Below are 25,926 nucleotides of genomic sequence, written 5' to 3'. Positions count from 1 at the left end.
CTATATATAGGGTTAGTTGTATTCTGTGCATTCGTCTGTCACCTGCTTGATGGCATGAATATGGATCACTGTCAAGCAAACTTAACAAAAACCTGCGTGTTCTATTGGTTGACTGAAGCGTTTAGCTTAGTAAAAACCTTGAAATAAATGGACATTAAGCCAATCGGTCTTCAAGCCTGCATCATCATTGTATGCAGCATTGTACTGTGCATATAAATAAAGTTTTTTGTCTAACTACCAATAGATTCAAAATGAATTGAGCAGTAAAAAGCCTCTTGTGTATATTTCCAGGTGACGTCTGGCTATGCAGACGCTCACAAGTGAGACCATGTGCATGCTAAAGCTACCAACAATTACTGAAACTGCACCAGACATAGCATGAAACAGAACAGACCGAAATGATGTTTTTGACAGAAACTTTTGAAAGCTTTATTCTTTTTCCCCTCCCTCCAAGAGAGCGCTTTTCATCCGCAGGAGCTGGAGCTTTGCTTGCTTTATTTCGATATTTAATTTGTGCTCCTTCAGCTGCCCCCTCAACAACTTCATACGGAGCACATGCTCCTTTTTTTTTCTCTGATTTTCATTGGACAGCCCCAGCAACCGAGCCTGGAGCTCTGCCTCTCCAAAGGCAGTGCTGATCCTCTTTCGCGCTTGTGGCACCTCTGGGGGTGGGACCACTTTGGATGGGACCTCTGGGGATGGTACCACGGGGGGTGAGGCCACTGCGGGTGCAGCATCTTGAGATGAGACCACAGATTGTGTTGCAGGCCCACCTGTGGTCTCCTCGGCTCCACATTCCACCTGTGCCTCATTTTGCGTAATTGCCTCATCGCTGAGGCTCACGCGATGGTCTTGCCAGTCAGCCTCTGCAAAGATGTTAGCTATTTTCATATCACAACGCACTTTTCTCGCTAAGTTTTGCTGCAAAGAAGCAGCACCAACACCAACAAACAGTAGGATGCCACAAATAGTAACTCGTAAAAACAAGTGTGCGATTTACAGAATTTTAGAACAAGGGAAGAAAGGAACGCAAGTAATCTGTCCTGGTTTCACAGTGTACAAGCAAATGAAAGAATAGATATGGAAGTGTGAAAACCAAACATACCAAACACAGCTGTTTAGCTCAATAACTGCAGGTGGTCATGTATTTTCTTAAATTTGTTTTGTTTTGTAGCTCAAGAGCACAGACTGTTCAGTGGGTTAGTTTCGGAGTGGAGATCACGTGAAAATGCACACAGGAGCTTTTTTTTTAACTATTGCTTTGTATTTTTCTTCAAGATTGTAGTGCATTGTAACCAGAGTGGCTTGACGAAAAAAGAAAAGCATATGCACAGAGTGGTAAATAAACGACATGGACAGTAGAGGCAGCGAGTAATGTATATTGACAGCTTGCATTAGTGGCCAGACCGAAAGGAGAAGTCGCTCATGTCAGCTGCTAAAGCTATATACATAGCTTGCACGTGACGTCACCTCCGCCTCCATCAAGAGATTGCGGCCATGCTGCCGAACCATTCGGCCGTCTCCGCCCGTCTGGCCAGCGACGCCTGACCACACCTCGGACGCTTTGGATTATTTTCTCATCTTTCGGGCGCGATGGCTACTCCACAGATGAGTGAACCATTCAGTGCCTTCTAATCAATGGAGGCACACAACGAGTTCTACAGTAGATAGGTGAGAAGCCTGTCTGCGATGCGCCTACGAGATGAAAAGCTCAGCCTCGGCACACCGCTTTCTCTGCCGTCATTGCTCGCTGCGGTCGTGGCGATCCGAACCGGCTTGCCTAGTGCTGTAGCTACGATGCAGCGACGCGGGACCCAGTCTGGGTTTGTGTTGTCAGACAAATCGGGTGGAATCAATCAAAACAGCAACATTCATTTCAGGGTGTAACCATTGCTTCCCACGTTTTCGCAAACATTTAGTTGACGACACAAGCCTCTTACCTGTCACAAAGTGCGCTGCGCACACAAGTAAATTTGAGTCATTGGGGTCCAAATTGTCGCGCTTAATGCCAGCCAGGCACAGCTCGCGCAGATTCGTACTGAGTCATTGAGCGCTCGCACCTGCATGCCTGCGATTATCTGACGGATGCAGATGAAGTGTGTGTTAATCGGCTTCTTGTTTCACCTGGACCTGTCGCTACGGTTGGAGCAGCCAAGGGTGGCACACAAAACCATACTGAATCTACGGATGGACGAGAACCAACACGATGCGAGCTAACATAGGCAGCGGTAAGCTAGAGGCGGTCTGGCGGTGGTTCGGCAGCATGGCCGACTAGCAGCCGACGGCCACCGGATGTGACGTCGGTGCAAGCTATGTATACAGTTGGCTGCAGGACTGCAGAATGAGGGAAGACGGGAATGCAAGTAATATGAGTAATAAAGAGGATTGGAGCAAATGAAAACATAAGTACGCAAGAGTGAAAACCAAAAATAGCAACAAAATAAAGGCGCATGGCAAACTGAACTTTAGATGAACGATGAACTTGAACAAACCTTCAAACTAGTGCAATGGCAATACAATAAATAAGCAGTTCTGTTCCTGTTCCCAGTATCTCTCTCTCTATTCCATTTGTGTAAGTGCTCTCCAATGCAAAACCAACTCATTCGACAGTCTACGCTCTTGAGCTATAAAACAAAACAAGAGAGAGAGAGAGAGAGAGGGAAAGGCAGGGATGTTAACCAGAAGGATTCCGGTTGGCTACCCTGCACAGGGGAAGGGAATGGGGGGAATTAAAGAGGAAAGAGAGAAGTAACGGGAAATAATCACAGTCTGTCAATTAAGGCAGTCGCTCTCAAAAAGCGAAAGAGTGCCTTGTAAGCCTTGATGGCAGTTGACTGTTGTGGCCACGGACCGAGGATCTTGGCCTCTGTGAAAGGGCGAGGGTCCAGGCGGTCCAGAGCACATCGCAGCTTATGTCTTTCGGCTACAAAGGCAGGGCACTCGCACAAGATATGGGTGATTGTCTCATCACAGGCGCAGTTCACACAAGAGGGGCTGTCGGCCATCGCGATCCGGAAGGCATACTTATTCGTGAAGGCAACACCGAGCCATAGACGACACAAAACAAAACAAATTGCAAAGAAAATGCAAGACCAGCTGCAGTTTTTGACCCAAACAGCTGTGAAGCACTTGTCAAGAGCGTACACAACTCGCTGCGTGTACACTTGAGCATAAGGCACAAAGTATTTGTATGCATGCTACTTGTGAAATACCTAGCATGGCATAACTGATAGGGCTTATGCTGCATGGCTAGGAGGCACACATCTAGTGTGGCAGGATTTTAGCAACAGGTCGATGTGAAGATGCATTGGCCACAATGTTTTGTAAATGTATATGGTGTGCTTTGACATTGTGGCAGAAGCTCAAGCTCATAATGTTTGAAGGGCGCACATTTCGGAATGAAGTGAAAAGGGGGACCACGCAGCTGAGCAAGGAGCACACGAAAAGCTTACCATTCGCCTCTTGGGTCGCTTGTAAGAGGGCCACGACGCCAGGAGTGAAACTGCTGCTGCTGCAAGGGTTGGTGCTATGCCGTGCGCGGTCACTGTCATAACAGTTGACCACTCTCACATTCATGTGAGATGCCACAGCACCAACACGTTGCAGCTCGTCGGTCATGTCGCTGCGTTGTGGGCTCGCACCACCTGGCACAGTGCATGTTTTACAAGATTAGCAACCTCATGGCAACATCTGCCACAAACATTTTGACACAAATACATTCACCACAGACCAGTGATGTGATTTCAATGTTTCATGCACAGCTACATGTTTCATCGTTGAAGCAGTAGCTACACTGAAAAATGTTCAGTGGCCTAAATGCTGTTTACATTTGTTCCATCAATGTAGATTTATCAGGTTCCTGAATGCACAGTCGGAAGCAGTTTGTACAGAAGGTGGTCCCACAGTGAGAGACTAAACCAGGACCCCCTGTATTGGCAAGTACCAATGGGTGTCAAAATATGCAGGACAAAAATGCAATCAGAGATGTTCACCGTAAATTTTTCTGAACCTGGTATAGGAACACATAAAAACATAACAACGTGCTAATGCGGTAATGAATTCCTTTTCCGATATTTGCATTAGTTGTACCTCAGCCACACGCCCGTCATAAAATATAAGCAAACATCGTCACCACTCCTGCTCTACATGTACCGCTTCCGTTCATACCCGCCGTGCGTGGCCACTGCGTCTTTCCAGCCCTGTCGCTATTAAATCATCCCGTTTTCCTTCGGACGTGCTTGGCGGCGGCAAGACGACCGATCGGGTACTGCTTAATCAACATGCAACAAACTTGTTCAGGTCTTCACACTGCGCTAACAAATTTTGCATCCTGTCTTTTCATATCTGCCGACCCAGGTACTGCACTCTGATCTCAATCACAAGAGATCGCAGTCTGCAAAGAAAAAAACGGGACACACGCGCAACGGCCTTTCATCTGGTGGCGATCTCTCGTGTGCGTGATACGGTAATCAGCAAATCACTAATCGGCACATCCGTGGAGAACACAGCGATCAGACTAGATGAAGCGGCAACCACGAGGGACACATCTGACGGCAGATGCGAGCAGGATCTTGAGCGCCTGTGGCTGAAGGCCAGATAAGCAGCGCTATGCTCATAGCAGTACTCGTCGCTCGCTCTTGTAGCCGCTCGCGTCCTTCATTTGCCGCTTCATACGTTTTAAAACAAAATGAGAGCGTGCAAACATACCTGTGGCAAAAACCTCACGCGTGTCAGCGGCATGCTCTTTCCTCCACTTCTCTTTGAGGTTATCCCAGCATTTCTTCAGCTGCTTCCCGTTGCGCTTCGAAACACCGTGACGGCTGTTGAATTCGTGCTCGATCGTGAGCCACGCTGCCCTCTTCCTGCCCGCGCTGACAGCATCAGTTTTTTTATTTTCTATTATTGCCTGCTGTTTCTTGACAAGGTCGATAAGGATTGCGCGCTCTGCCTCGGTAAAATTAACTTTCTTCCTTTCCATTTCGGTGCACAAAATTGTGTTTAATTATAATTAGAGCGATCGACTTGAAAAAAGAAAAAGCAGAACGAAAAAAAGCACGTGCAAACTGCAACAAACAAACAAACGAGAAGGACGGTAGACGCAGCAAGCGACGTTATATTGACGGCTTGCGATGGTGGCCAGACCAAAAGAAAAACTCGCTTTATGGCAGCAGCTAAAATAGCTAAAAGTATACTGCTGGCTGCGAAACTGTTTTTAAATCGCTTTTTCTGCATTTTGTTAGCCGCTATTCTCATATAAAGTGCATAATAGATGTGTAATCTTTGAATCGCTGAGAGTAAAAAATCATAACCTCGCTCCCATGCTATTTTCTTAGCCAGAAAAGTGCTCCTTCTGAAAGGTCGCTTTAAGGGGGCGTGCGGGGCATTTCTGAAATCCACGTCGCCCTTTTCTTTTGCTTATACTTTAGTTCTCCTTACCAAAGGTCGCTTTGCGTGTTAAGATAAGAAACGTTCTTGAATATGGGGGTAAGACACGAGAAGCCAAGAATCACTGAGGCGCAGCAAATGCATGCCCAAATCTCCTTGACGTCGCCAGATGGCGCCACGTACCCGACAGCTACACGCGCTCCTGCAGCGCCGAGACCAATCAGCGCCTGCTCACAGCGGTATGCGGGCTCCCGGTATTCCGCTAACGGTAACAAGGTACACGGTATGCTAAAGGTGTCTATTTGCGAGAACTTCGTTGACGACTTCGAGAACGGGATCTATTGTAACGCTGGCAAAACGCCGGTGCAAACGTAAACGAAGCGACGGCCGCAATAGCCGATAGATGCCTTCAACGTGCGGCCGGCGGTAGATTTCTGGCGGCCGCACTGCTGGCCGCCAGAAATCACGGAGTCTGCGTTACGCCATGTTCACGACATGTTTCAGGTCACTTAGTCCTGTGTCGTCATAGGAGAATCCCAAGTATGAATCAGAGCGGCAGGAAAAACTTTTTCAACTTCGAATCCAAATTTCTTAGAAATAAATGCATCTTTCGCTGCCGGCCAAGTGGCAACAAAGCCATGAAATGCCGAACTATCGGATTTTGCTATTAAAAAATATTAATAGAGCTCTCCTCAGTGTCCCTTTAATGCCTCATACTGTCGTTAGCAGACGCGTCGGCAGATTTGTCCGCCTTTCGGCGTCACTGCTTAAAAGAAACTGCGCAGAGGGTGGGAATCGAACCAGGGCCTTTGGCATTTGAAGCGGAGACGCTACCACTCCGCCACGATGGCTTTTTTTCTTTATTGCATTTTCACAAAGGGTACAAAGAGGTAAAACATGTCAGCAACACTTGCACTGACACGGCAGGTTAAAATTTTTTCAGTTCAACCAAGTCATCCAATACAGTTAACCAAGTTGTCTGATCAGGCAGTGCCTGATACACTTCCCTCAGACGTATGACACCTTCAATGAAATGCTCGCGTGGAGATCTCACAACTACTTCTGCATTGTTGAATTGTGTCCTTGTTTTCCATAAACTATGGAGGCCAAGGAGCATAATAGTGTCATAAGGGATGTCCTGTTTTCCTACTGGTAAGAGCCTGACGCCATGCGGGTGTGGCGGTAAATCTTTCTTTAAGGTTCTTTGAAGCACATCCCAGAAGAATAACGCATCCCAACAATCTAAAAACACGTGATCTATTGTTTCAGGTTTTTTACATAGAAAACAATCTTAGCTTATGCTGACGACATCGCCGTGTTCTGATCAAGTAAACAGAGTATCTGTGAAGCCACGGCTGTTGTTGAGAAGTTTTGCAAATGCACCGGGGCGCAAATAAATTGGGAGAAGAGTTATGGATTCTGGCATGGTGACTGGGAGGAAACGCCAGACTATTACTCCCGACTTCGGTGGGCCACAACTCCGTCGACGTATCTTGGAGTACCGCTGAACTCTTATAGCAACCCCGAACCATACTGGAATGAACAGGTGGCAATGGCAAAGGAAAAGGCCAGTGGGTGGCAGGTGCGACCACTATCAATGTTCTCGCGCACCACTGTGTGTAACCTGTTCCTCATCTCCAAGATATGGTATGTCATGAATGTGTTGAGCGCCTCGCGGATCAATATTCAAAGGATACATCGGGTTTTTGCTGTATTTATTTGGGCGTCGACATGGGAAAGAACTAGTCGAACAAACTTATTCTTGCCCGTGAAGAGAGGAGGTCTCGGTCTTGTTCATTTATTTGTACGACAAATCGTGTCCCGCTTCATGTTTCTTCGCGACCAGAACGATATTTTTCTTCGCACAGTTATGCAAGTTCGTTTATGTCGATTGCTACCAGGAGTTGTAGTATGCTCTATTGAAAACATGCGTGGTACCGTGAGAGGTTATCTGCGTGAAGTTGTGCTTGCGTACAGGATGTTACAAGTGTGATTTTCAATGCAGTACCTCTCCAATGTCACTAGAAAAAATCTGTATAAAGATTTAATTGAATCAATGCTCCCTGTACCCATTTACCGAATGACAAACTGCGGAGGCCCAGGAGCAGATGTGCTCAAAAGGGTTAAAATAATGCCAGTTTACCCATCTTTGAAAACTTTCTTCTTCAAAGTTTACACCGGAACACTGTCGGTCAAAACATGGATGCATGATAAAGGACTCTTTGTTACTTGGTCAACTCTGATTCCGGCCACCGAGCGTGACGGACGTAGTACGATAACGAGCTCCGTTGGAGCGGCTACAGCGGCCATGCCCGGCCGCGGAAACAGGTATTTTGCTTCTGATTTGTCTTCAGGATCCGAGTACCAGGTTGTATTGCCGAGTCTGCCCACCGGGCGTTTCGTTGTGAACACCGCCACGAAGGCTCAAGGTTCGAGCATGAATAAAGGCGCACCTAGTGAATGCATGAGTTTCATAAATAAAATAAAAGGAATAAAGTCGAGGAAAGGAAAAATAAAAAATAAAAAAAATCATCAAAAAAACAAAATAAAAGTAGGACATGAAAATAAAAATAAAAAGAATAAAAATAAGCAAAGAAGCAAAATATAAAAAACAAAATATGAAAAATAAAAAGTAAACAAAAACAAACAGTGCGCCAAGAAACGCTTTCGACTCGCAGCACTTTAGGGAGCCAAAGTGCTCCGTGAATTTTTGTTTTGTCGGCGTCAGTCGGTATTCTTGCGGTCTGCTTCTCTACCGACTGAGCCGCTAACTTCCTTCCTATGGCGGGTTTAGGTACTCGCGGTTTGTCCTCATTTCCGATCGCACGTCTTTTTTCCTCTTCGAGGGGCACGATGCGGCCTTTCTTTTTCCTTGTGAACCATTCTCCCTGATTCATCTCTGCGGCGTCTATATGTTCTCCCTCCACGACTTCCATCATATTGCTCATGGTCGGACCGGACCCGCACCGTTGGGGGTGTCTGTTCTGCGAGCCCTAACGTTAGGCCTAGCGTTCCGACGTCGTCTGTTCGATTTCAGAGCTCAAAAGGTCTCAGAAGAGAGAGAAATTGGGCCTACCTCCGAGATTTCAGTCCCTTCGGACGTTGTCTTCCTTGCGTAGGTGATTCCAGCCGAAGCTTTGATAACCGTAGGCCAAGGTTAGGTTTGAGCGGCCGTTGTCGACGGAGTCCACGAACGCACGTCCGCTCTCCTCGGAGTCCAGGCGGAAATCCCAACCAATGATGGAATTCCGCTTCTTTCATAAAGAGCGCTACTTGAAGCAATGCGCGCAAATTCGGGTGAAAGCTCGGCACCGCTGGTCTCTGCGAGGCGCGGAAGCGGGAGTTCTTAAATTGCATTTAAAATTATCGGTTCGCTTTTGAGGTCTTGTACGCGGCATGAACGCTCGGTGACCTGTACTCTCATAATGGAATTATTTTATAGCAAACCTCCAACACGCATTTCAGGCACCCTTTAAAGTGCGTTGATATCGCACAACGCACGGGTCTCTACACTCCGCCTCCAGCGAAATGCGACAGCCGCGGCCGGGGTAATTTATTTTGTGCGTTCTTTTTTCTTGACATTGGTTCCGTAGAGCCAGGCGAAAAATTTAAATTTTTGAAGAAATAAAAAGCGCAGAAGCTGCCTCACTTCTCGGTGGACACCTCAACCGTGTCTTGAGGGGAGGGAGGAAGGTGTGAATGAAAGGAGAGAAAGAGATGGTGGTGGTGGAAAACATTTATATACAGATACACTTAAAAAGGTTACGTACGAGCTGGCCCAGAGGGGGCCAGCCCTTACAAGTACTAGGTAGCGGTCCCTAGTACGGGACCCCAGTGGCGTTGGCCTCCGCCCGGGCTCCCGCGAACAAGGCCCGTTCGGCCTGCAGGTCAGAGCAGCCGAGCAGGGTCGCCTCCCAGTCCTCCCGGGTTGGGTTGGGGTGAGGGGGGATAGCAGGTTTGGAAGGGCAGACCCACACCATGTGGTTGATGTCCGAAGACTTCTCCGCACAATGCGGACAGCTGCCCGAGAAAGAAGGGTCGAAGTGTTTGAGAGCTGCCGGGCACAGCAAAGTGTTAGTATACAGGCGAAGGAGAAGCCGCTCCTCCGCCTTTAAGAGGCCTTTACACGGGCGGGGATAAAGACCATGGCCAGATTGATAGAGTAAAACGATGTCTTTGAAGGTGTAAACTGGAGTGAATTCGAGTTCCTGATCGTCGGGGTCGGAGGGGAATTTCCGGTGAGAGAGCGCGCGGGCGGCGGCGTCAGCTGCCTCATTTCCCTCAAGGCACATGTGAGCAGGAGCCCAAACGATACGCCGGTGAGCAGGTACCCGGTGTAGACGCTGTTTTGGAGAATGCGGTAGGCTAGGTACGGTACCCAGCCCTGCTCGACGTTCCGACAGGCCCCTCGCGAGTCGGAAATAATTGTTTTTGAAGTCGGATCAGATGCAGCCAACGCAATGGCGACCTCCTCCGCGTGTGTTATGTCACGGGCTCGGAAAGTAAGGCCGTTCACTGTTTTGGATTGGTGGACGACTACGGCCGTGTACCATCCCCCATGGTGGGGGCCGGAGGCATCAACGTAGAATACGCCGGGTTTCGATCCATAGTGGCGGGCCAGGACTTCCGCCCGCGCCAGGCGCCGGCCATTATGGTCCTCACGGTTCATGTTCGTGGGAAGAGGGCGCACGTGGAGGGCGCATCTCCACTGGGATGGAATACGTACGCGCTCTTCCATGAGAGTGGTGTGTTGGATGTGCAGTCGGGAAAGGAGGCAGCGACCCGACGATGTCTTCGAGAGATGTCTATTGGTTGGTCAAGTGGGCTTCCTGGAGCTCCCGAAATCTGTTCACCATGCCCAGCCCCAGGAGGCGTTGTTGGAGGTGTTCACGGGGAGGTCCAGAGCCCGCTTAATAATTTTGCGGAGGATGACTTGGAGTGAATGCTCGTCTTGCTTCCGCAGGTGGAGGTATATAGTCGAATATAGAATTCGACTGGTTACAAATGCATGCGCCAGCCGCAAGGTGTCCTTACATCGTAACCACCCGCGCTTGTTAGAAAACCCGGCGGACCAAGCGGCCCACCTGGTCCCCCACCGGACTGAGTTTACCCAATGTTATTTCTGACCGTCTGTCTTGATGGATAAAGAGCCCTAGTACCCGGACATCGATATTTTAAGGGATTGGACCTGTCTCAAGAGACAATGAAATTTTGGCTGTGCACTTTGGTGAGGAGCGTATGTGCACAAATTCAGACTTTTGGGTGGAGCATTGGAGGCCGCAGCAGCGAGCATAACGGTCCACTATGGTCGCCGCCTCCGGCAGGTTGGCCTCAATGTCTCTGAGGGAACCAGCGTGTGGCTCACAGGGTGATGTCATCGGCGTACAGCGCATGCTGCACACCGGCGACAGCACCCAGCTGGGCTGGTAGGCACATCATAGCCAGATTGAATGACAGGGGAGAGAGCACCGCGCCCTGTGGTGTACCCCTTGTTCCTAAATGAAAAGGGCCATGTTCCTTATCCTTGATTCGAATGCAAGATTGTCTGTCGGTCAAAAATTGCCGAATGTATTAAAAGGCGTTTCTGCCGCAGTTAGTTTGAGAGAGGTGGGTGAGAATGATCTCGTAAGTAACGTTGTCGAAGGCTCCCTTCAAATCCAAGGCGAGTACGACCTTGTCATTGTGAGGGCATTCGACGGGGTCGAGAACAGCCTTATTGAGCTGTAGCAGGACATCCTGTGCAGATATGTGTGGGCGAAACACGAACATGGTGTATGCGAAAAGGTGTTTGGATTCCATGAACTCGGACAACCTGTCGCGTACCACCGTCTCCATGAGTTAGCCCACATAGGAAGTCAGAGAGATAGGAAGGAAGCTGTCCGTGTTGATGGCCTTGCCAGCTTTAGGGATGAAGGTGACCAGGGCGGTCTTCCAGTCGATGGGCAGTGGCACTTCCCCAAGCCAGATTGAGTTAATGTAATTCAATAAAGACAGGTAAGCCGGGTCGGGGAGGTTGGCTAACAATTTGACTGTAATTTTCTCCCGCCCGGAGCGGTGCCACGTTTCATTTTTGCCAGGGCCGCCCTCAGGTCATGGACCTGGAACGGTTGATTCAGGTCAACGTTCTCAGAGCCTACGTAAGAGTACGCCGGCCCGCGGGGGTCCTGGGTGGTGCACAAGTACTGACACCGGAGCTTGTGCGCCAACTGAGTTGTGTTGCCCTGAAAGCTGTATATGCTCTTTGGAGGTGTTTTTGAGTTTCCGTGCGTGTTTGGGTTGGATCAGTTAGTGCGCGAAAGAGTCATCACGTGTACCGGCTTGCATTTGCCGCGCGACCGTATGCATCGGGCCACCCAGATGGAGTCGGCGAGTTGGGCCGCATACTCAGCTGCTCGTTGAGTGAGCTCGGCGATGTGCGAGCTTTAAGTTTCTGGTTGTGCTTTTGCCGGCGCCACCGCCGGACAAGGCAATCCCGGACCTCCCAGAGGTGGAGCAGGTGGTTGTCCACATCCGAGACCGCCTCTGAGAGCTGAATTTGAGTTTCGGAGGAGCGAAGGCCAGAGCCCAATAGTTGTGACCAAGACTGGCAGCCTTGCTCATGTATGGCTGTCGCAGAGTTATAATTTTGCCTGAACTTGGTCCAATCTGGGAGTCGAGCTTGTGTTGTTGGTCGCGCGAAAGGATGGGTCCTAATCGCAGTGTTCAGGAGGCAGTGGTCGCTGCCGAGGGTTTCCTCGGTGTTGACCCCGTCTGTATACTGAATGTTGCGGGTGAAGGTCAAGTCCGGACATGCATCCATAGTCACGGAGTTGCCTAAACGAGTTGGGTGGACTGGGTCAGTGTGAAGAGTGAAGCCCAGCGTTGACGCAAGCTCCGCCAGCTTGCGTCTCCGCTTCTCTTCACGACTGTAACCCCACATCCGAGCGGGAGCGTTGAAATCGCCCACAATCATGAGGGGTCCTGAGCCGGAACTCTCAGCGCCCGGCTAAACAGGTCCGCGAATGATATATTCGGCACTTTCGAATTGCAGTATACACTGAGTATGTGTAACGGTGGGTCCTGCTTGCGGAGTGGGAGGAGGGTCACCGTTACATAGGAGTAGTCAAGTTGCACTTCTAAGTCGACCTGTTTGGCTGTATAATTTGTATGGACGCATAGACAAGACGAGGGGTCCTGCTGGAACATCGTATAATTTGTTAGAGCGGCGCCTTTCCCTGGCTCTTGGAGGGAAACCACGGCTGGCTCAAAAGTTGAAAGGAAAAGTCGGAGGACGGCCCGCTTGGAACGGGACCAGAGCCCTCGACAGTTCCATTGAGTAATCGTAATGGGGGAAGCCGATTTGGAAAGGGGGGAGCGCCTACATCGGGGGTGTCCCGCCATGCTCAGATTTAGAGGTGAGAGGTAGAAGTGAGGCTGCCCCCGAGCCAGCTACCAGGGGCTGAAGCGCAGCACCTAGAAGGAGGCAGCTGTCTTCGTCATCGTCGAGGTCATTCACTCGGCGGGACACTCTCGAGGGCCGACCAGATACGTCCTTAAGGGGACCGGCTCTGCGAGAAAGGCGGGTGTTAGTGGCGACGTGTTGAGCGATCATAGAGGGGATAGCCTCCATGACTCGAGCGATGAGGCGTTCCATCGCTGTTTCGAACACGGTATCAAATTTGGCATCAAGACGAGCTTCGAGTTAGGCAAGGGAAGGTTCCAGAGCCGGCGCCGTCTCGCTCTCCATAGCGTCCGTGTCTGGGGTACTAGGGGGAGGGGGAGTTGTTTTAGCCTATAAGGCTTCAATTTTGGCAAGTAGCATCTCGTTTTGTGCCCGGAGAGAAGCTACAAGATTGTGGAGCTCAGCATCGGCCGCCGAGCGAGAGGGAGGCGAGAGGGGGTGGCAGGAGGAGGCAACCCTGCCTGACCCGCTCACCTACTTGCCATTTTTGACGACGTTCGCCCAGGAACCGGCCGCACCATTCTTGTAGTGAGAGCGGGCTTGCTTCTCCTGGCCGCCGTGTGGAGGCGGTGGTGGCACTTGACAACTCTTGAAGTCCTTCCCGCTAGTAGGCGTCTGTCGTTTTGAAGCATCACTGCCAACGCTGCCGGGTTGACGTGGTTGCCTGCCCGTCACTCTGAATTTCCCGCCCTTAGGGACGGCTGATTTGGTATGACGGTATTTTTCTGTGCAGTCCGGCCAGTTCGTGGCATGGCCACCACCACAAACAGCACATTTGGGCGTACACTCGTGAGGGGCCCGCACTCCCTCTTGTATGGGTGCCTGTTGTCCACACGGGCCACACTTATGGTTGGGTTGGGGCAAGAGTCCGCCCAATAGCCGACAATTCCACACAAGCTGCAGGCCGGAATAGTGCACAAATATGGCTGCACGGAGACGATCTCGGAGTTATAGTGGACATACATAGGCTTCACCGTGCCGGCGAAGGTGAGCCGGGCTTTGTTTGAGTTGCCGAACTTGCGGATATCAAGCAGAATGCCGTTCCTCCACTGGACGCAAGGTTGAAGAGATTCAGACGTCTCATGGTTGGCCACCGTAATGACCCCATAGCAGATGTCCTCTTCATGTTCTTTGAGATGGCCGGCGAGAGGCACATCTCCTTTCGCTGATTTGATAGAAAAGTCGCCTAGCCGACGGTCTGCGACGTGGGCGTTCCGGGTGCTGACGAGGATCAAATTTTGTTCCTTGCTTAAAAGGAGGCTCAACTCGCCCTCCTTAGGCGCCCCGAAGAAAGCGCCGAGCGCGGCACCGAGCTCACCGTGTTGAAAGGCGTCCCGGATGGCCAACGATTTCTGGGGCTTGATCACGATGACACAGTCGTCCTGTTGAAACTTTGGTAAAAGCTTGGGCCTCCACTTGGTCACTGGGTTGCGGCCCTTATGGCCGGAGTCCTTCGCCGCTTGCAAGGCGGGAGCTTGGCGGGTAGCATTTTCGGCGGTTTCCGGGGCGTCAGCCGCTATCTTGGCCACTCGTCTGGAGCGGCGCTCAAGCAGATCGAGAAGAGATTCATTGCGGATCGGGTCCGCGGGTGCCGATTTGGGTTCCACAATGACGGGAACGGTCGACCAAGATAAGGCGTCCGGGTTATACCCGCGTTGAACGTGCGTTTCCGTCATCTTGTAGAAAGCAGCAGCTCCCTCGTAGCCGATCGCCGGCGCACGCCGTTATGCTTAGCGTCGGCGCCGGAGGCGGGAAGAAAAACCCGCTTTAAAATTTGGAAAACTAGGCCAACCTGAATGAAATTGGTGTCCACGGATGCCGATGAACTTGCCCAATCCAAAGGGAGCAAAATTGATGGGGTCAGTTGGATTCCCTCTTGATCTCGTAGAGGGAAATTTAGTTAACGATGATTGTTGTAGGATTCTTGACGTCTTGAAGATTCGAATTGCTCAATCACATTGCAAGAGGACACTTTAGGAGAGATTAACTTTTTATAACAATTAAAAGCACAAAGGAGGAAACAAGCAAGGAGAAAACATATTTACACTTGTCTGGCTCGCAGTTCTAGGTGACGAAACCAGCCCCCGGTCCTGCTGAAGCAGCGGGTTTTAAATCCTATGTCCCCGCCCTCGGTGGGAAAATAACCAATCAGGTACTGAACAAACATCCACCCAATAACTTATTGGGGAAAGGAAAATACAACCAATGTATGATTGGGGAAAGAAGGTAGCCCCTCGCGACACCGTACACATATGTACACTTTCTACTATCACTGCTGCGAGCTTCGCGAACATTCACTTTCCAACTTTCCCAACGTCCGGTTGACCCAAGTTCCAGGAAAGCCACTTTAATCCATCTGTTTCTCATCGTCGCTCGTCATGCCTGCAGCTAGCGTGACAATGCGTCAAAGCACGCCGCTGCCGACATAGCACAAAAGCCACGCACTGTGACGCGGGTCAGCCTCGCTGTACACACGTGCACACAGGATACCACCTAACGACACCGTCCATGAGGGGAGTTTGACGTCTCCCGTAATCCCCCACCATTCGGCGCCCCCTCTTCTCCCGCCAGGTTGACTGACCCCTTTCTGTGCGGTTGTGCGGAGGGCCCAAGAAAAAGGACTTAATGGGCATTCCCATAAAGCGACCCGATGCGCCAAACAAAATACAGCACCGCGAACTTCACTGGGTCCGACGACTTGAGTCGTGGCTCCTGTCAAAATATGACGGAGCCGAAGTGCCACAAGTCTGGCAGACACGATACGCTGCCGCGTTCCCAGAGAAAGAGATGCCGTAGTGGTGGGCTCAGGAATAACTTTGACCGCATGCTGATCTTTAACCTGCTCTGGCATCGCACTGCACACGCGCGCCTTTTTAAGGCAGAAGCCTTTAATGCCTCGTACTGTCGTTAACAGCCGTGTCGGCAGATTTGTCCGCGTTTCGCCGTCACTGCTTAAAAAGAACCTGCGCAGAGGGTGGGAATCGAACCAGGGCCTTTGGCATTTGAAGCGGAGACGCTACCATTCCGCCAGGAATGCTTTTTTTTTCTTTATTACTTCCGCCAGGAATGCTTTCGTATCCTTTATTGCTTCCGCCAGGAAGGCTCAAAGTTCGACCAAGAATGAAGGCACGTCTAGTGAATGCGCTGGTTTCATAAATAAAATAATACGAATAAAAAATAAAGGTACGAATGGAAAAATAAAAAGCAATAAAATAAGAAAAGAAACAAAGATAAAATATAATATAAAAAATAAAATATGGAAAATAAAAAATAAAAACGCAATAAAAATAAGGACAGGAACACAAACAAAATAAGAAGCAAAAATAAAAAAATAAGAAAAGAAACATAAATAAAAATGAAATGAAAAAATAAAATATGAAAAATGTAAAAACAAACAGTGCGCCAGGAAACGCTTTCGCCTTGCAGCACATTTAGAGAGCCAAAGTGCTCCCTGAATTTTTGCATTTCATCTCCATCAGTGTGGCTGGGTCTGAAGCCGGGTACTCGGCTGAGCAGCCGAGCGCGCTATCCACTGAGCAAGGACTTAAATTCTGGTATTCAAACATGAGAGAGCAGCGATGGCGTAGAGGTAGAGCATCCGCCTCGCGTGCAAGAGGACCGGGGTTCGAATCCCGGTGCCACGCAATTCTCCACCGGATAAAAAAAAACTCCGCGTGTCGATGGAATATCATAACCTGGCTTGGAGTGCGGCCTGATTTCGGTGACCAGAGCCGACAACGCACTTCCTCATCAGAACAGGATTTGGCCACCCTGGTGTAGTACTTGGCCACAACCTTCTATGAACAAACCAATTAACCCTCGGCCCTCAGTCCCCAGCGGCTGCGGAGCAACTGACCAAGGCGGCGGTCAGACCTGTGACGCAGTGGAGGGTGCTAAGAATCTCTGGCTCCGGACAGGCCGCCATTGGAAACTGAACCTCGCAACGTTTAAAGCAAGAACCTTATCAAGTGAGGCTAGCTTAGCACCGCTGTTGGAGGAATTAGCCGGTATTAAATGGGATGTCATAGGGCTTAGTGAGGTTAGGAGGACAGATGAGGCGTATACAGTACTAAAGGGCGGGCATGTACTGTGCTATCGTGGATTAGCAGACAGGCAAGAACTAGGTGTGGGATTTCTCATAAATCAGGATATAGCTGGCTACATCGAGGAGTTTCACAGTATTAACGAGAGAGTGGCAGCTATCGTAATTAGGCTTAATAAGAGGTACAAGCTGAAGGTGGTGCAGGCCTACGCGCCTATATCAAGCCATGATGACAAGATAGTTGAAAGCTTCTATGTGGATGTGCAATCGGCAATGACCAAAGTAAAATCACAGTACACTGTACTGATGGGCGACTTTAATGCAAAGGTAGGTAAACAGCAGGCTGGAGACAAGGCGGTAGGTGACTATGGCATAGGTTCTAGGAACAGTAGGGGAGAGTTATTAGTAGAGTTCGCAGATAGAAATAATTTACGGATTATGAATACCTTCTTCCGGAAACGAGCAAACAGGAAGTGGACGTGGAAGAGCCCCAATGGTGAGACTAAAAATGAAATAGACTTCATACTGTGTGCACACCCTGGCATCGTAGAGGATGTGGATGTCCTCGGTAAGGTCCGTTGCAGCGACCACAGAATGGTAAGGTCTCGTATTAGCTTAGATTTGAAGAGGGAACGGAGGAAACTGGTGAATGGAAAGGCTATTAACGAGTTAGCATTAAGAGGGAAGGTAGAGGAATTCAGAATGTCGCTGCAAAACAGATTTTCCGCTTTAACTGAAGAAGACGACCGTAGTGTTGAAACAATGAATGATAATCTTACAGCTATCGTTACAGAGTGCGCCGCAGAAGTAGGTGGTAGGATGGTTCGACAGGATACCAACAAGCTATCTCAGGAGACTAAACATCTGATTAAGAAACGTCAAAGCATGATGACGTCTAACTCCACAGACAGGATAGAACTAGCAGAGCTATCTAAGTTAATAAGTAAGCGCAAGGTAGCCGACATAAGAAAGTTTAACATGGAGAAAATCGAGCATGCTCTAAGGAATGGAGGTAGCCTAAAATCAGTGAGGAGAAAACTGGGCATAGGTCAGATGTATGCGCTAAAAGACAAACAGGGCAATGTCATCAGCAATATGGATAAGATAGTTGAATTAGCCGAAGAGTTCTAAACAAATCTATACAGTAGCGAATGTAATCATCAAGTTACTGAGGGAAGCAGTCGAGCACAGCAATGGGACATCCCGCCAGTAACGAAGGAGGAAGTAAAGAAAGCCTTAGGAGCAATGCAAAGAGGGAAAGCAGCTGGTGGGAATCAGGTAACCGCAGATTTGCTGAAGGACGGAGGAGAGATTGTGCTACAAAAACTAGCCACCCTGTACACGCAATGCCTTGTGACCTCGAGAGTACCAGAAGCTTGGAAGAACGCTAACATTATCTTAATTCATAAGAAATGAGACGTCAAGGACTTGAAGAATTACAGACCAATCAGCTTATTGTCCGTTGCCTACAAGGTATTTACTAAGGTAATCGCTAATAGAATCAGGAGAACCTTGGACTTTAGTCAACCAGATGATCAGGCAGGCTTTCGTAAAGGATACTCGACAATAGACCACATTCACACTATCAATCAGGTGATAGAGAAATGCGCAGAATATAACCAACCCCTATATATAGCCTTCATTGATTACGAGAAAGCATTCGACTCAGTGGAAACCTCAGCTGTCATGCAGGCATTGCGGAATCATTGTGTGGAAGAGTGCTATGTGAAAATATTGGAAGATATTTATAACGATTGCCCAGTACTATAGTTCTCCATAAAGTCAGCAATAAAATTCCAATACGGAAAGGTGTCAGGCAGGGAGACACGATCTCGCCAATGCTCTTCACTGCCTGCTTACAGGAGGTATTCCGGGGACTGGAATGGGAAGAGTTGGGGATAAGAGTTAATGAAGAATACCTGAGTAATTTGCGATTCGCTGATGACATTGCCTTGCTAAGCCACTCAGGACAAGAACTGCAAAGCATGATCAATCAGCTAGACAGGCAGAGTAGAACGGTGGGGCTAAGAATTAACATGCAGAAAACCAAAGTAATGTTCAATAGCCTTGCAAGGGAACAGCAGTTCGCAATTGGTAGCGAGGTGCTAGAAGTAGTAAGATAATATGTCTACTTAGGGCAGGTAGTGACCGCAGATCCGGATCATGAGAGGGAAATAACTAGAAGAATAAGAATGGGGTGGAGCGCGTATGGCAGGTTCTCTGAGGTCATGAATGATAGCTTACCAATATTCATGAAGAGAAAAGTATATAACAGCTGTATCCTACCGGTACTCACCTATGGGGCAGAAACGTGGAGGCTAACAAAGAGGGTTCAGCTTAAGTTAAGAACAACGCAGCGAGCTATGGAAAGGAAAATGATAGGTGTAACGTTAAGAGATCGGAAGAGGGCGGAGTGGGTGAGGGAACAAACGCGGGTTAATGACATCCTAGTCGAAATCAAGAGGAAGAAGTGGGCTTGGGCAGGGCATGGAATGCGAAGGCAAGATAACCGCTGGTCCTTAAGGGTAACGGAGTGGATTCCAAGAGAAAGCAAACGTAGCAGGGGACGGCAGAAAGTTAGGTGGGCGGATGAGATTAAGAAGTTTGCGGGGATACAGTGGCGGCAACTAGCAAAGGACAGGGTTAATTGGAGAGACATGGGAGAGGCCTTTGCCCTGCAGTAGGTGTAGTCAGGCTGATGATGATGATTCAAACATGTCCCACGAGGGTAGTAGCAAAAGTTCATCGTGAAATCAAAATAATTTTATTAACTTTTAATATTACCCTCTCGGGGCACTAATTAACGAGTGTTTCTATTTCCTAGTCGCTGCCGGAGTACCCAGCTCAACTGTGGAAGCTAGGGGCCAGATCCCACGGCGGTTCAGTTCAGGAACCAGTTCCTTTCACCCCTTCTCATTGGCCGACCGTCGTCATGTCCGGCGTGACGAAGAACTTCCGGAGGCTGCTCCGCGTTTTTCGTCTACGTCACGGGGCGTAGCCACGGCGCCGAAAGGAACCGTTCCGCCTGCCGGCACAGAAACCGCGGCGAGTAGGTCCTCTTCGCGGGGGACCGCCGCTCACTCTACCGTTGCCAATAGCACACAGTCGGAGTCGCGCGCGCGCGACACCGTCTGCCGACATCAAGGAGAAACATGCACTAAAAGAAACGTCAATATAGTTGTTTACTGCACTCTCTTGCACGCATTGCGACTCCTTATTAAATAATATGTATTACTATTTAGTTGTTATATTTGATTTATTTTTAAAACAAACCTATATTTTAGTGTACGGCCCCCCAAAAATCCAGGCAGTCGTGGGCCGGGCTCTCGCGAGGTCGGGCGCTCGCCGATTGGCCGATTGGCTTTCCCTTCTTTTTCCCAACTTAGCTCACTGTCGTCATTTTTACGTCACTCCGTAAAGGAACGGTTCGGCGACGGAACCGAAGTTGGATCTGGTCCCTAGCTCAGCCTGCTTTTCTTTAAAGCCGTTATCATTAGCGGGACTATGCAACGAATCAAAAGTCGCTTGTAAATGTTTTCAATGCTTAGAAATGATGCTAGGGAGCATTCACACCAAGTACGAGTCTTCGGAACTGAGGCGGCAATTTATATGAATTTTTAAAAACCGTGTTTTTTTAAATTCGCGCGCCGATTGGTGTGTTCGTAGTGACCGATTTTGAAACTAAAACGGTGAAAATAGACGTCACTAGTCCCGTGACGTCGGGAGGCCACCACACGCTGTCATTCGCTAGAGCCACGGAAGCCTTGACGTCACGGGCACACTTCCGGTAGCCGTGAAAATCGTCTGCTCGTGCCGCCGCGCGACCCCCTCGGGAAAGCGCGAGCATTGTCTTCGGCCATATGGTTTGAATTTACCTCTCACTACAAAAGATGAGAAGCAAAGAAATCCGACGCGCGCCGCGATCCAGGAAGGCGGAGAGAGACCGGCGAGACGCTGCCCCCGCCGCTGCTGGTGTGCTGGGTGCGACAACCGGAAGTCGCAAACCAAACGTCCACGAATGATGTATTCATGGGCGGGGCCCAGTCCCAGAGCTGTTTTATTTTTCTGGTGCCACGCGCGTACGAGTTGAGGGGGGAGAGGAGGAGCTTAGTTTCAAATCGTCGATAACTTCGTCGGTATTGATGCTAGCTCAAAAATTCCTGCGCTGGGGTGTGACGAGTGATGGAATACCCATCTCTCGTCTGTTCTACATAATGTCAATTAATTTTTTGCATATTCCCTTTAAGACAGTGCTGTGAACGAAAACCCGCCGGTCGGCTTGTGTACGACGTCACAGAAAGCGGAGAGGAGGCGGCGCGCGCTTCATTGCAGCCCCGCCAGTGGTCGGTCGGCCCACGTTGGGTGCTCGGCCACGGACGGACGCGTGTCGGGCGATCCAAGAGTCGTGTTGCGTTTTCTGCGCTGTAGAACTAATGCTAATGCGTTATACTGTTGCATGAATCCCATTGATCGCACTTCGTTCTTTTTAATTAGGTGGAATTACAATGAAACAGTGCATATATTCCATTAGTGTAGCAGGAGGGTAAGTAGAGGGAGACGGGGCCTACATGCGCCTTAGGCCCCCATTTTTCTTAATCCGGCCCTGGTTGAGTGGCCAGAGCCATCTGGCAGTCCTCGAATTGTTGCAAAACTTCGTGGACGGATTTCGCATCCGTGTGCTTGGAAATGGAGGGGACCTCCATGTGTCTCTGCGATACTGTTACCGATGCTGGTTGGAGCCACGCACCAAACCGAGTTGACGGGCTAATGCGGCAAACATCCTCATTATGCGCACCACGTGGGGAACCTAAGTCTCTCGCCTCATTCCCGGGATCCAAAGCCGCGGCTTTTTATTCCTTCCTCAGAGGCTTGAGTCGCTCAAACTGCGGGAAAAGGCGAATTAGCGCGACCATTTGAAGCCCCCGTCAGCTATTCGGTCGCAAAGGCCAGCGATTCACAGCGAAAACCTTACGAAGAAAGACGCGCATGCACGCACACGCGCGCACACACACATATGTATGTGTGCGTGTGTGTGTGTATTTGCATGTGAAAATCTTTCTCCCTTCCCTTTGCAACCTGAATTTTTTGTGGGGAGCACAAGATTTTTCGTATTTTTTGCAGTTTAGACACTATTGAAAAAGCGTGCAAAACATTACAAAGACAGTAAGTACTGTATGAAATTGTAAGTGTTTACGGGCTACGTCAATTTGTGGACTTTCCTACGCGTGTTGGATCGAATGGTGGCAATACCTTAGATTTGCTGTTTTCTAATCGAAGTGACCTAGTAGAAAACGTAGTAGCCACACCTGGAATTAGCGATCATGAAATGGTAACGGCAACAGTCGTATGCAAACGAGCAGAAGTGCTGAAGCAATGTCACAGAAAAGTTTATATGCATGAAAAAGGTAACTATGACGCCATGATTAGAGAACTTGATTCATTTTTTATGGTTTTCATAGTTCCATTTCCTGTGATGTAGACGAACTGTGGACAACATTCAAGAACAAGCTGTCGTCTCTCATTGATCAGTTTCTGTTTATTCCCGGAAGGCTGATGTCACATAATGTATAAAACCTCTGGGCTAAGTACATATCGCAATAAACTGCCTTAATGATGACTCAACTGATCACCGCCGAAACACTTGACTCGTTTAGGACTGCCATCATGAATACAAACCGGAATCGAGTATTCCAACAAACAGACCTAGAGGAGGCGTTTGACTCCTTTTTGGAGATATTCATTTCCATATATCATAATAAGATTCCCTATAATTCAGCCAACCCTCCCCCCCCCCCCAAAAAAAAAAAAGCTCGTAAGCCCTGGATAACGTCGACCATCCTTCATGTGATCTCCAAAAAAAAATAAATTATTTCAACGGTTTTTATAAAGTCGGGATCCTGGCGATTTTCCAGTTTTCAAAGCGCAGCGCAACAAAGTGACTGCGGCTTTGAGGAAGGCAAAGGATAGTTACCACATCCTCATGTTCAATGCTACAACTGATCAAAGTCAAGTGTGGACAAAGCTTAATCGCCTACTTAACAGAACTCCGAATAAAACACTCGAAACTCTTGAAATTGATAGAATTCAGTATAGTGGCGCTGAGTTAGCAAACAAATTCAAAAAGTATTTTACTACAGTAGTTGATAGTGAATATGACCCTAGTGCGCTTCAGTACATCAATAATTATGTACGCGACTCTATTGCCCTATTGGCTACAAGCAATCAGTATTTAACAACATCAAAAAGAGCAAAAGTGAAGACATATATGGCTTAAAACTACAACCAGTTTTGCATGTAGTTGATGCCATATCCCCGATCCTAACTTATATGTTTAACTTACCACTAAACTCGGGAGTCTTTCCGTCAGCGATGGAAAAAGCCAAAGTAATTGTACATAAAAGTGGTCCTAAAAATGTGCTCAGTAGTTACAGACCAGTGTCAATACTTCCGGCCTTCTTCAAAGGGCTAGAGAAGATACTTTTCATCCGCCTCAACAGTTTTTTTTCAGAAACATAATATTCTATCAACTAAGAAGTTCGGCTTTAGAGAGAATTTATTCACTGAAATAGCGCTACTTAAACAAAAAGAATTAATTTTAAATAACATAGAGCCCAAACTACTGACCCTCGGTGTATTCGTAGGCTATTCAAAAGCCTTCGATAGGATACAGCACTTAACTCTAATACAGAAACTCTCTATATATGGCGTTCGTGGCGTGCCGCTTAATCTATTTTCCAGGTACTTGACTGACCGCACTCAATCTGTTCACTTGGGTAACTATCGCTCTCAATATAAATCAGTTAGTCATGGTGTCCCTCAGGGAAGCATACTGGGGCCCCTGCTGTTCAACATCTACATAAATGACTTGGTACAAATATACAATGAAGTCGATTACATCATTTTTGCCGATGACACAAGCATATTTATTTCAGGAACGAATGCAGAATATTTAATACGTAGAGGAAACTATGTACTGGCGAAACTGCATGCATGGTGCGGAAGAAATGCTTTGCTCATCAACACAGAAAAATCTAAAGCCATCATATTCAGAGCTAACAATGTGTATCTTGCGACTGACCTCACCTTAACACTTGGTAATAACACAATAGCAATAGTGAGTGCTGTAAAAACACTCGGCGTTTATTTCAACGAATTCATGCTATGGAAAAATCACGTGGACCTGGTAACCACTAAGCTAGCTCGTGTTGTAGGAGTATTAAGAAAATTTCAGCGCACATTACCAAGTAAAACAAAGATCGCAATATATCATGCTTTATTCGGGTCTCAAATTAACTACTGTAATTTGGTGTGGGGAACCACAAAGTCTACATGTAAAAATAAACTTCTGAAATTGCAGAAGGCTGCGATGAGAGCAATAGTGAATGTATCTTTTATGTCACACGTTAGCTCCTATTTCTCAACATACCACATCATGGAGATCGGCAAAATGTACGAATTTCGCATTCTTAGGTCCTATAAAGTTCAGGTTAAACAAAATAATATGTTATTTAGAGACATCGCTAACTTAATTGAAAATCCCTCAAATTACACAACACGATGCCGCGAACACTGGCACGTTCCGCATCCGCGCACAAACTATGGCTTTGAAAAACTTTACTATGCTTTGCCATACACATTAAATAAATTTAAAGTTACGCAACAAAATATTACCACCTATTCTTTTTCTTTTAAAAGGTTAAAAGAACTTTTTTTCTAATGCACCTGTAGATCTATTGCATGAATACCATTTTAAAGTGAACATATTGTTACGCCCAGGGTTTATTGAGACCGGGACGGAGGACTGAAAGCAGCTGGGTCCGCTTGCCGAGCACGAGACACCACCAACCTCGTTCTCCTCATCTTCGGCTTAGTCAGCAACGCCGACCATGTAGAATAGGAATAGGTAGAATAGGCCTTGTCATGGGCGTCACACTTCCCCCTACGCAGCCAAAGCCCGCTGGGCGAGTTAAGAATCGCCGCGCGAATGATAGGGCTTCAGCCGGGCAACGTGAGTTACTTCAGTTCGCGCTGAACGACGTCCGCTTGCCGTGAGACGAGCTACGCGGTAATTGAGCTCGCCAAATTGCTGAATAATGACATAAGGTCCATCGTAGTGGCACAGCAGCTTCTGAGACAATCCTCGCTTTCTGATAGGCCGCCACAACAAGACCAAATCACCAGGCCTGTAAGTGACGTGACGGCGGCGGGCATCGTAGCGCGCTTTGGACCGATCTTGGGAGGCGAGAACACGAAGACGAGCAAGGCGTCGGGCTTCTTCGGCGAGACAGAGTGTCTCAGCGATGCAGGGATCTTCAGGAAGCTCGTCAGAAAATGGCAGTATGGTGTCCAGGGTGTAGCGTGGGGGCCGAGCATAGAGTAAAAAGAAGGGGCTGTAGCCAGTAGTCTCATGGCGCGCGGTATTGAACGCGTACGTTATGAACGGTAGGACGCTGTCCCAATTCTTGTGCCTTGAATCAACATACATTGACAGCATGTTGGTGATCGTGCGGTTCGTGCGCTCAGTGAGTCCATTTGTCTGGGGATGGTAAGGCGAGGAATGGCGAAAATGCGATGCACAGGAACGGAGAAGTTGCTCCACGACGTCAGCGGTGAACTGCCGACCACGGTCACTGATGATAACCTTTGGAGGTCCATGACGTAGAACTATGAATCGTAGCAGAAAAGACGACACATGATGCGCTGTAGCTGCGGGTAGGGCTGCCGTTTCACAATAACGAGTAAGGTAATCGACACAAACCACTATCCAGCGGTTCCCATGATAGGATTTCGGAAACGGGCCAAGAAGATCTATGCCCACTTGCTCAAACGGTGCTGCAGACGGTGTCACAGGGTGAAGCTGACCAGATGCAAGGCTAGTAGGTCGCTTGTATCGTTGACACTGAGTGCAGCTGGCGACGTACCGCTCAGTCGTGGCCCGCATTTTCGGCCAATAGAAGCGTGCCTGAGTACGGTGCAGCGTCCGTGCTGAACCAAGATGTCCAGATGTAGGGTCATCGTGCATGGCTTGCAAAACAGAGTTGTACAGGCTCTTCGGGAC

The 25,926-nt window shown here is 48.6% G+C and overlaps 1 protein-coding gene across 1 annotated transcript; it reads right to left on the bottom strand.

The window, feature by feature from the left end:
- Window positions 1-418: 418 nt before the first annotated feature.
- Window positions 419-5,191, bottom strand: LOC149334689 (uncharacterized). The gene is made up of 3 exons (XM_089555295.1): window positions 4,708-5,191; window positions 3,453-3,644; window positions 419-866 (listed from the first exon to the last, which is right to left on the bottom strand). The coding sequence occupies exons 1-3, from the start codon at window positions 4,976-4,978 to the stop codon at window positions 430-432; spliced, it is 900 nt and encodes a 299-aa protein (XP_089411421.1). The 5' UTR covers window positions 4,979-5,191; the 3' UTR covers window positions 419-429.
- Window positions 5,192-25,926: the final 20,735 nt, after the last annotated feature.

Source organism: Amblyomma mixtum, chromosome 8 (assembly GCF_055824585.1).
Source record: "Amblyomma mixtum isolate Tamu chromosome 8, ASM5582458v1, whole genome shotgun sequence".
NCBI lineage: Eukaryota > Metazoa > Arthropoda > Arachnida > Ixodida > Ixodidae > Amblyomma > Amblyomma mixtum.
The sequence above is the reverse complement of the archived record's forward strand: the minus strand, read 5'-3'. Positions and strand labels throughout refer to the sequence as shown.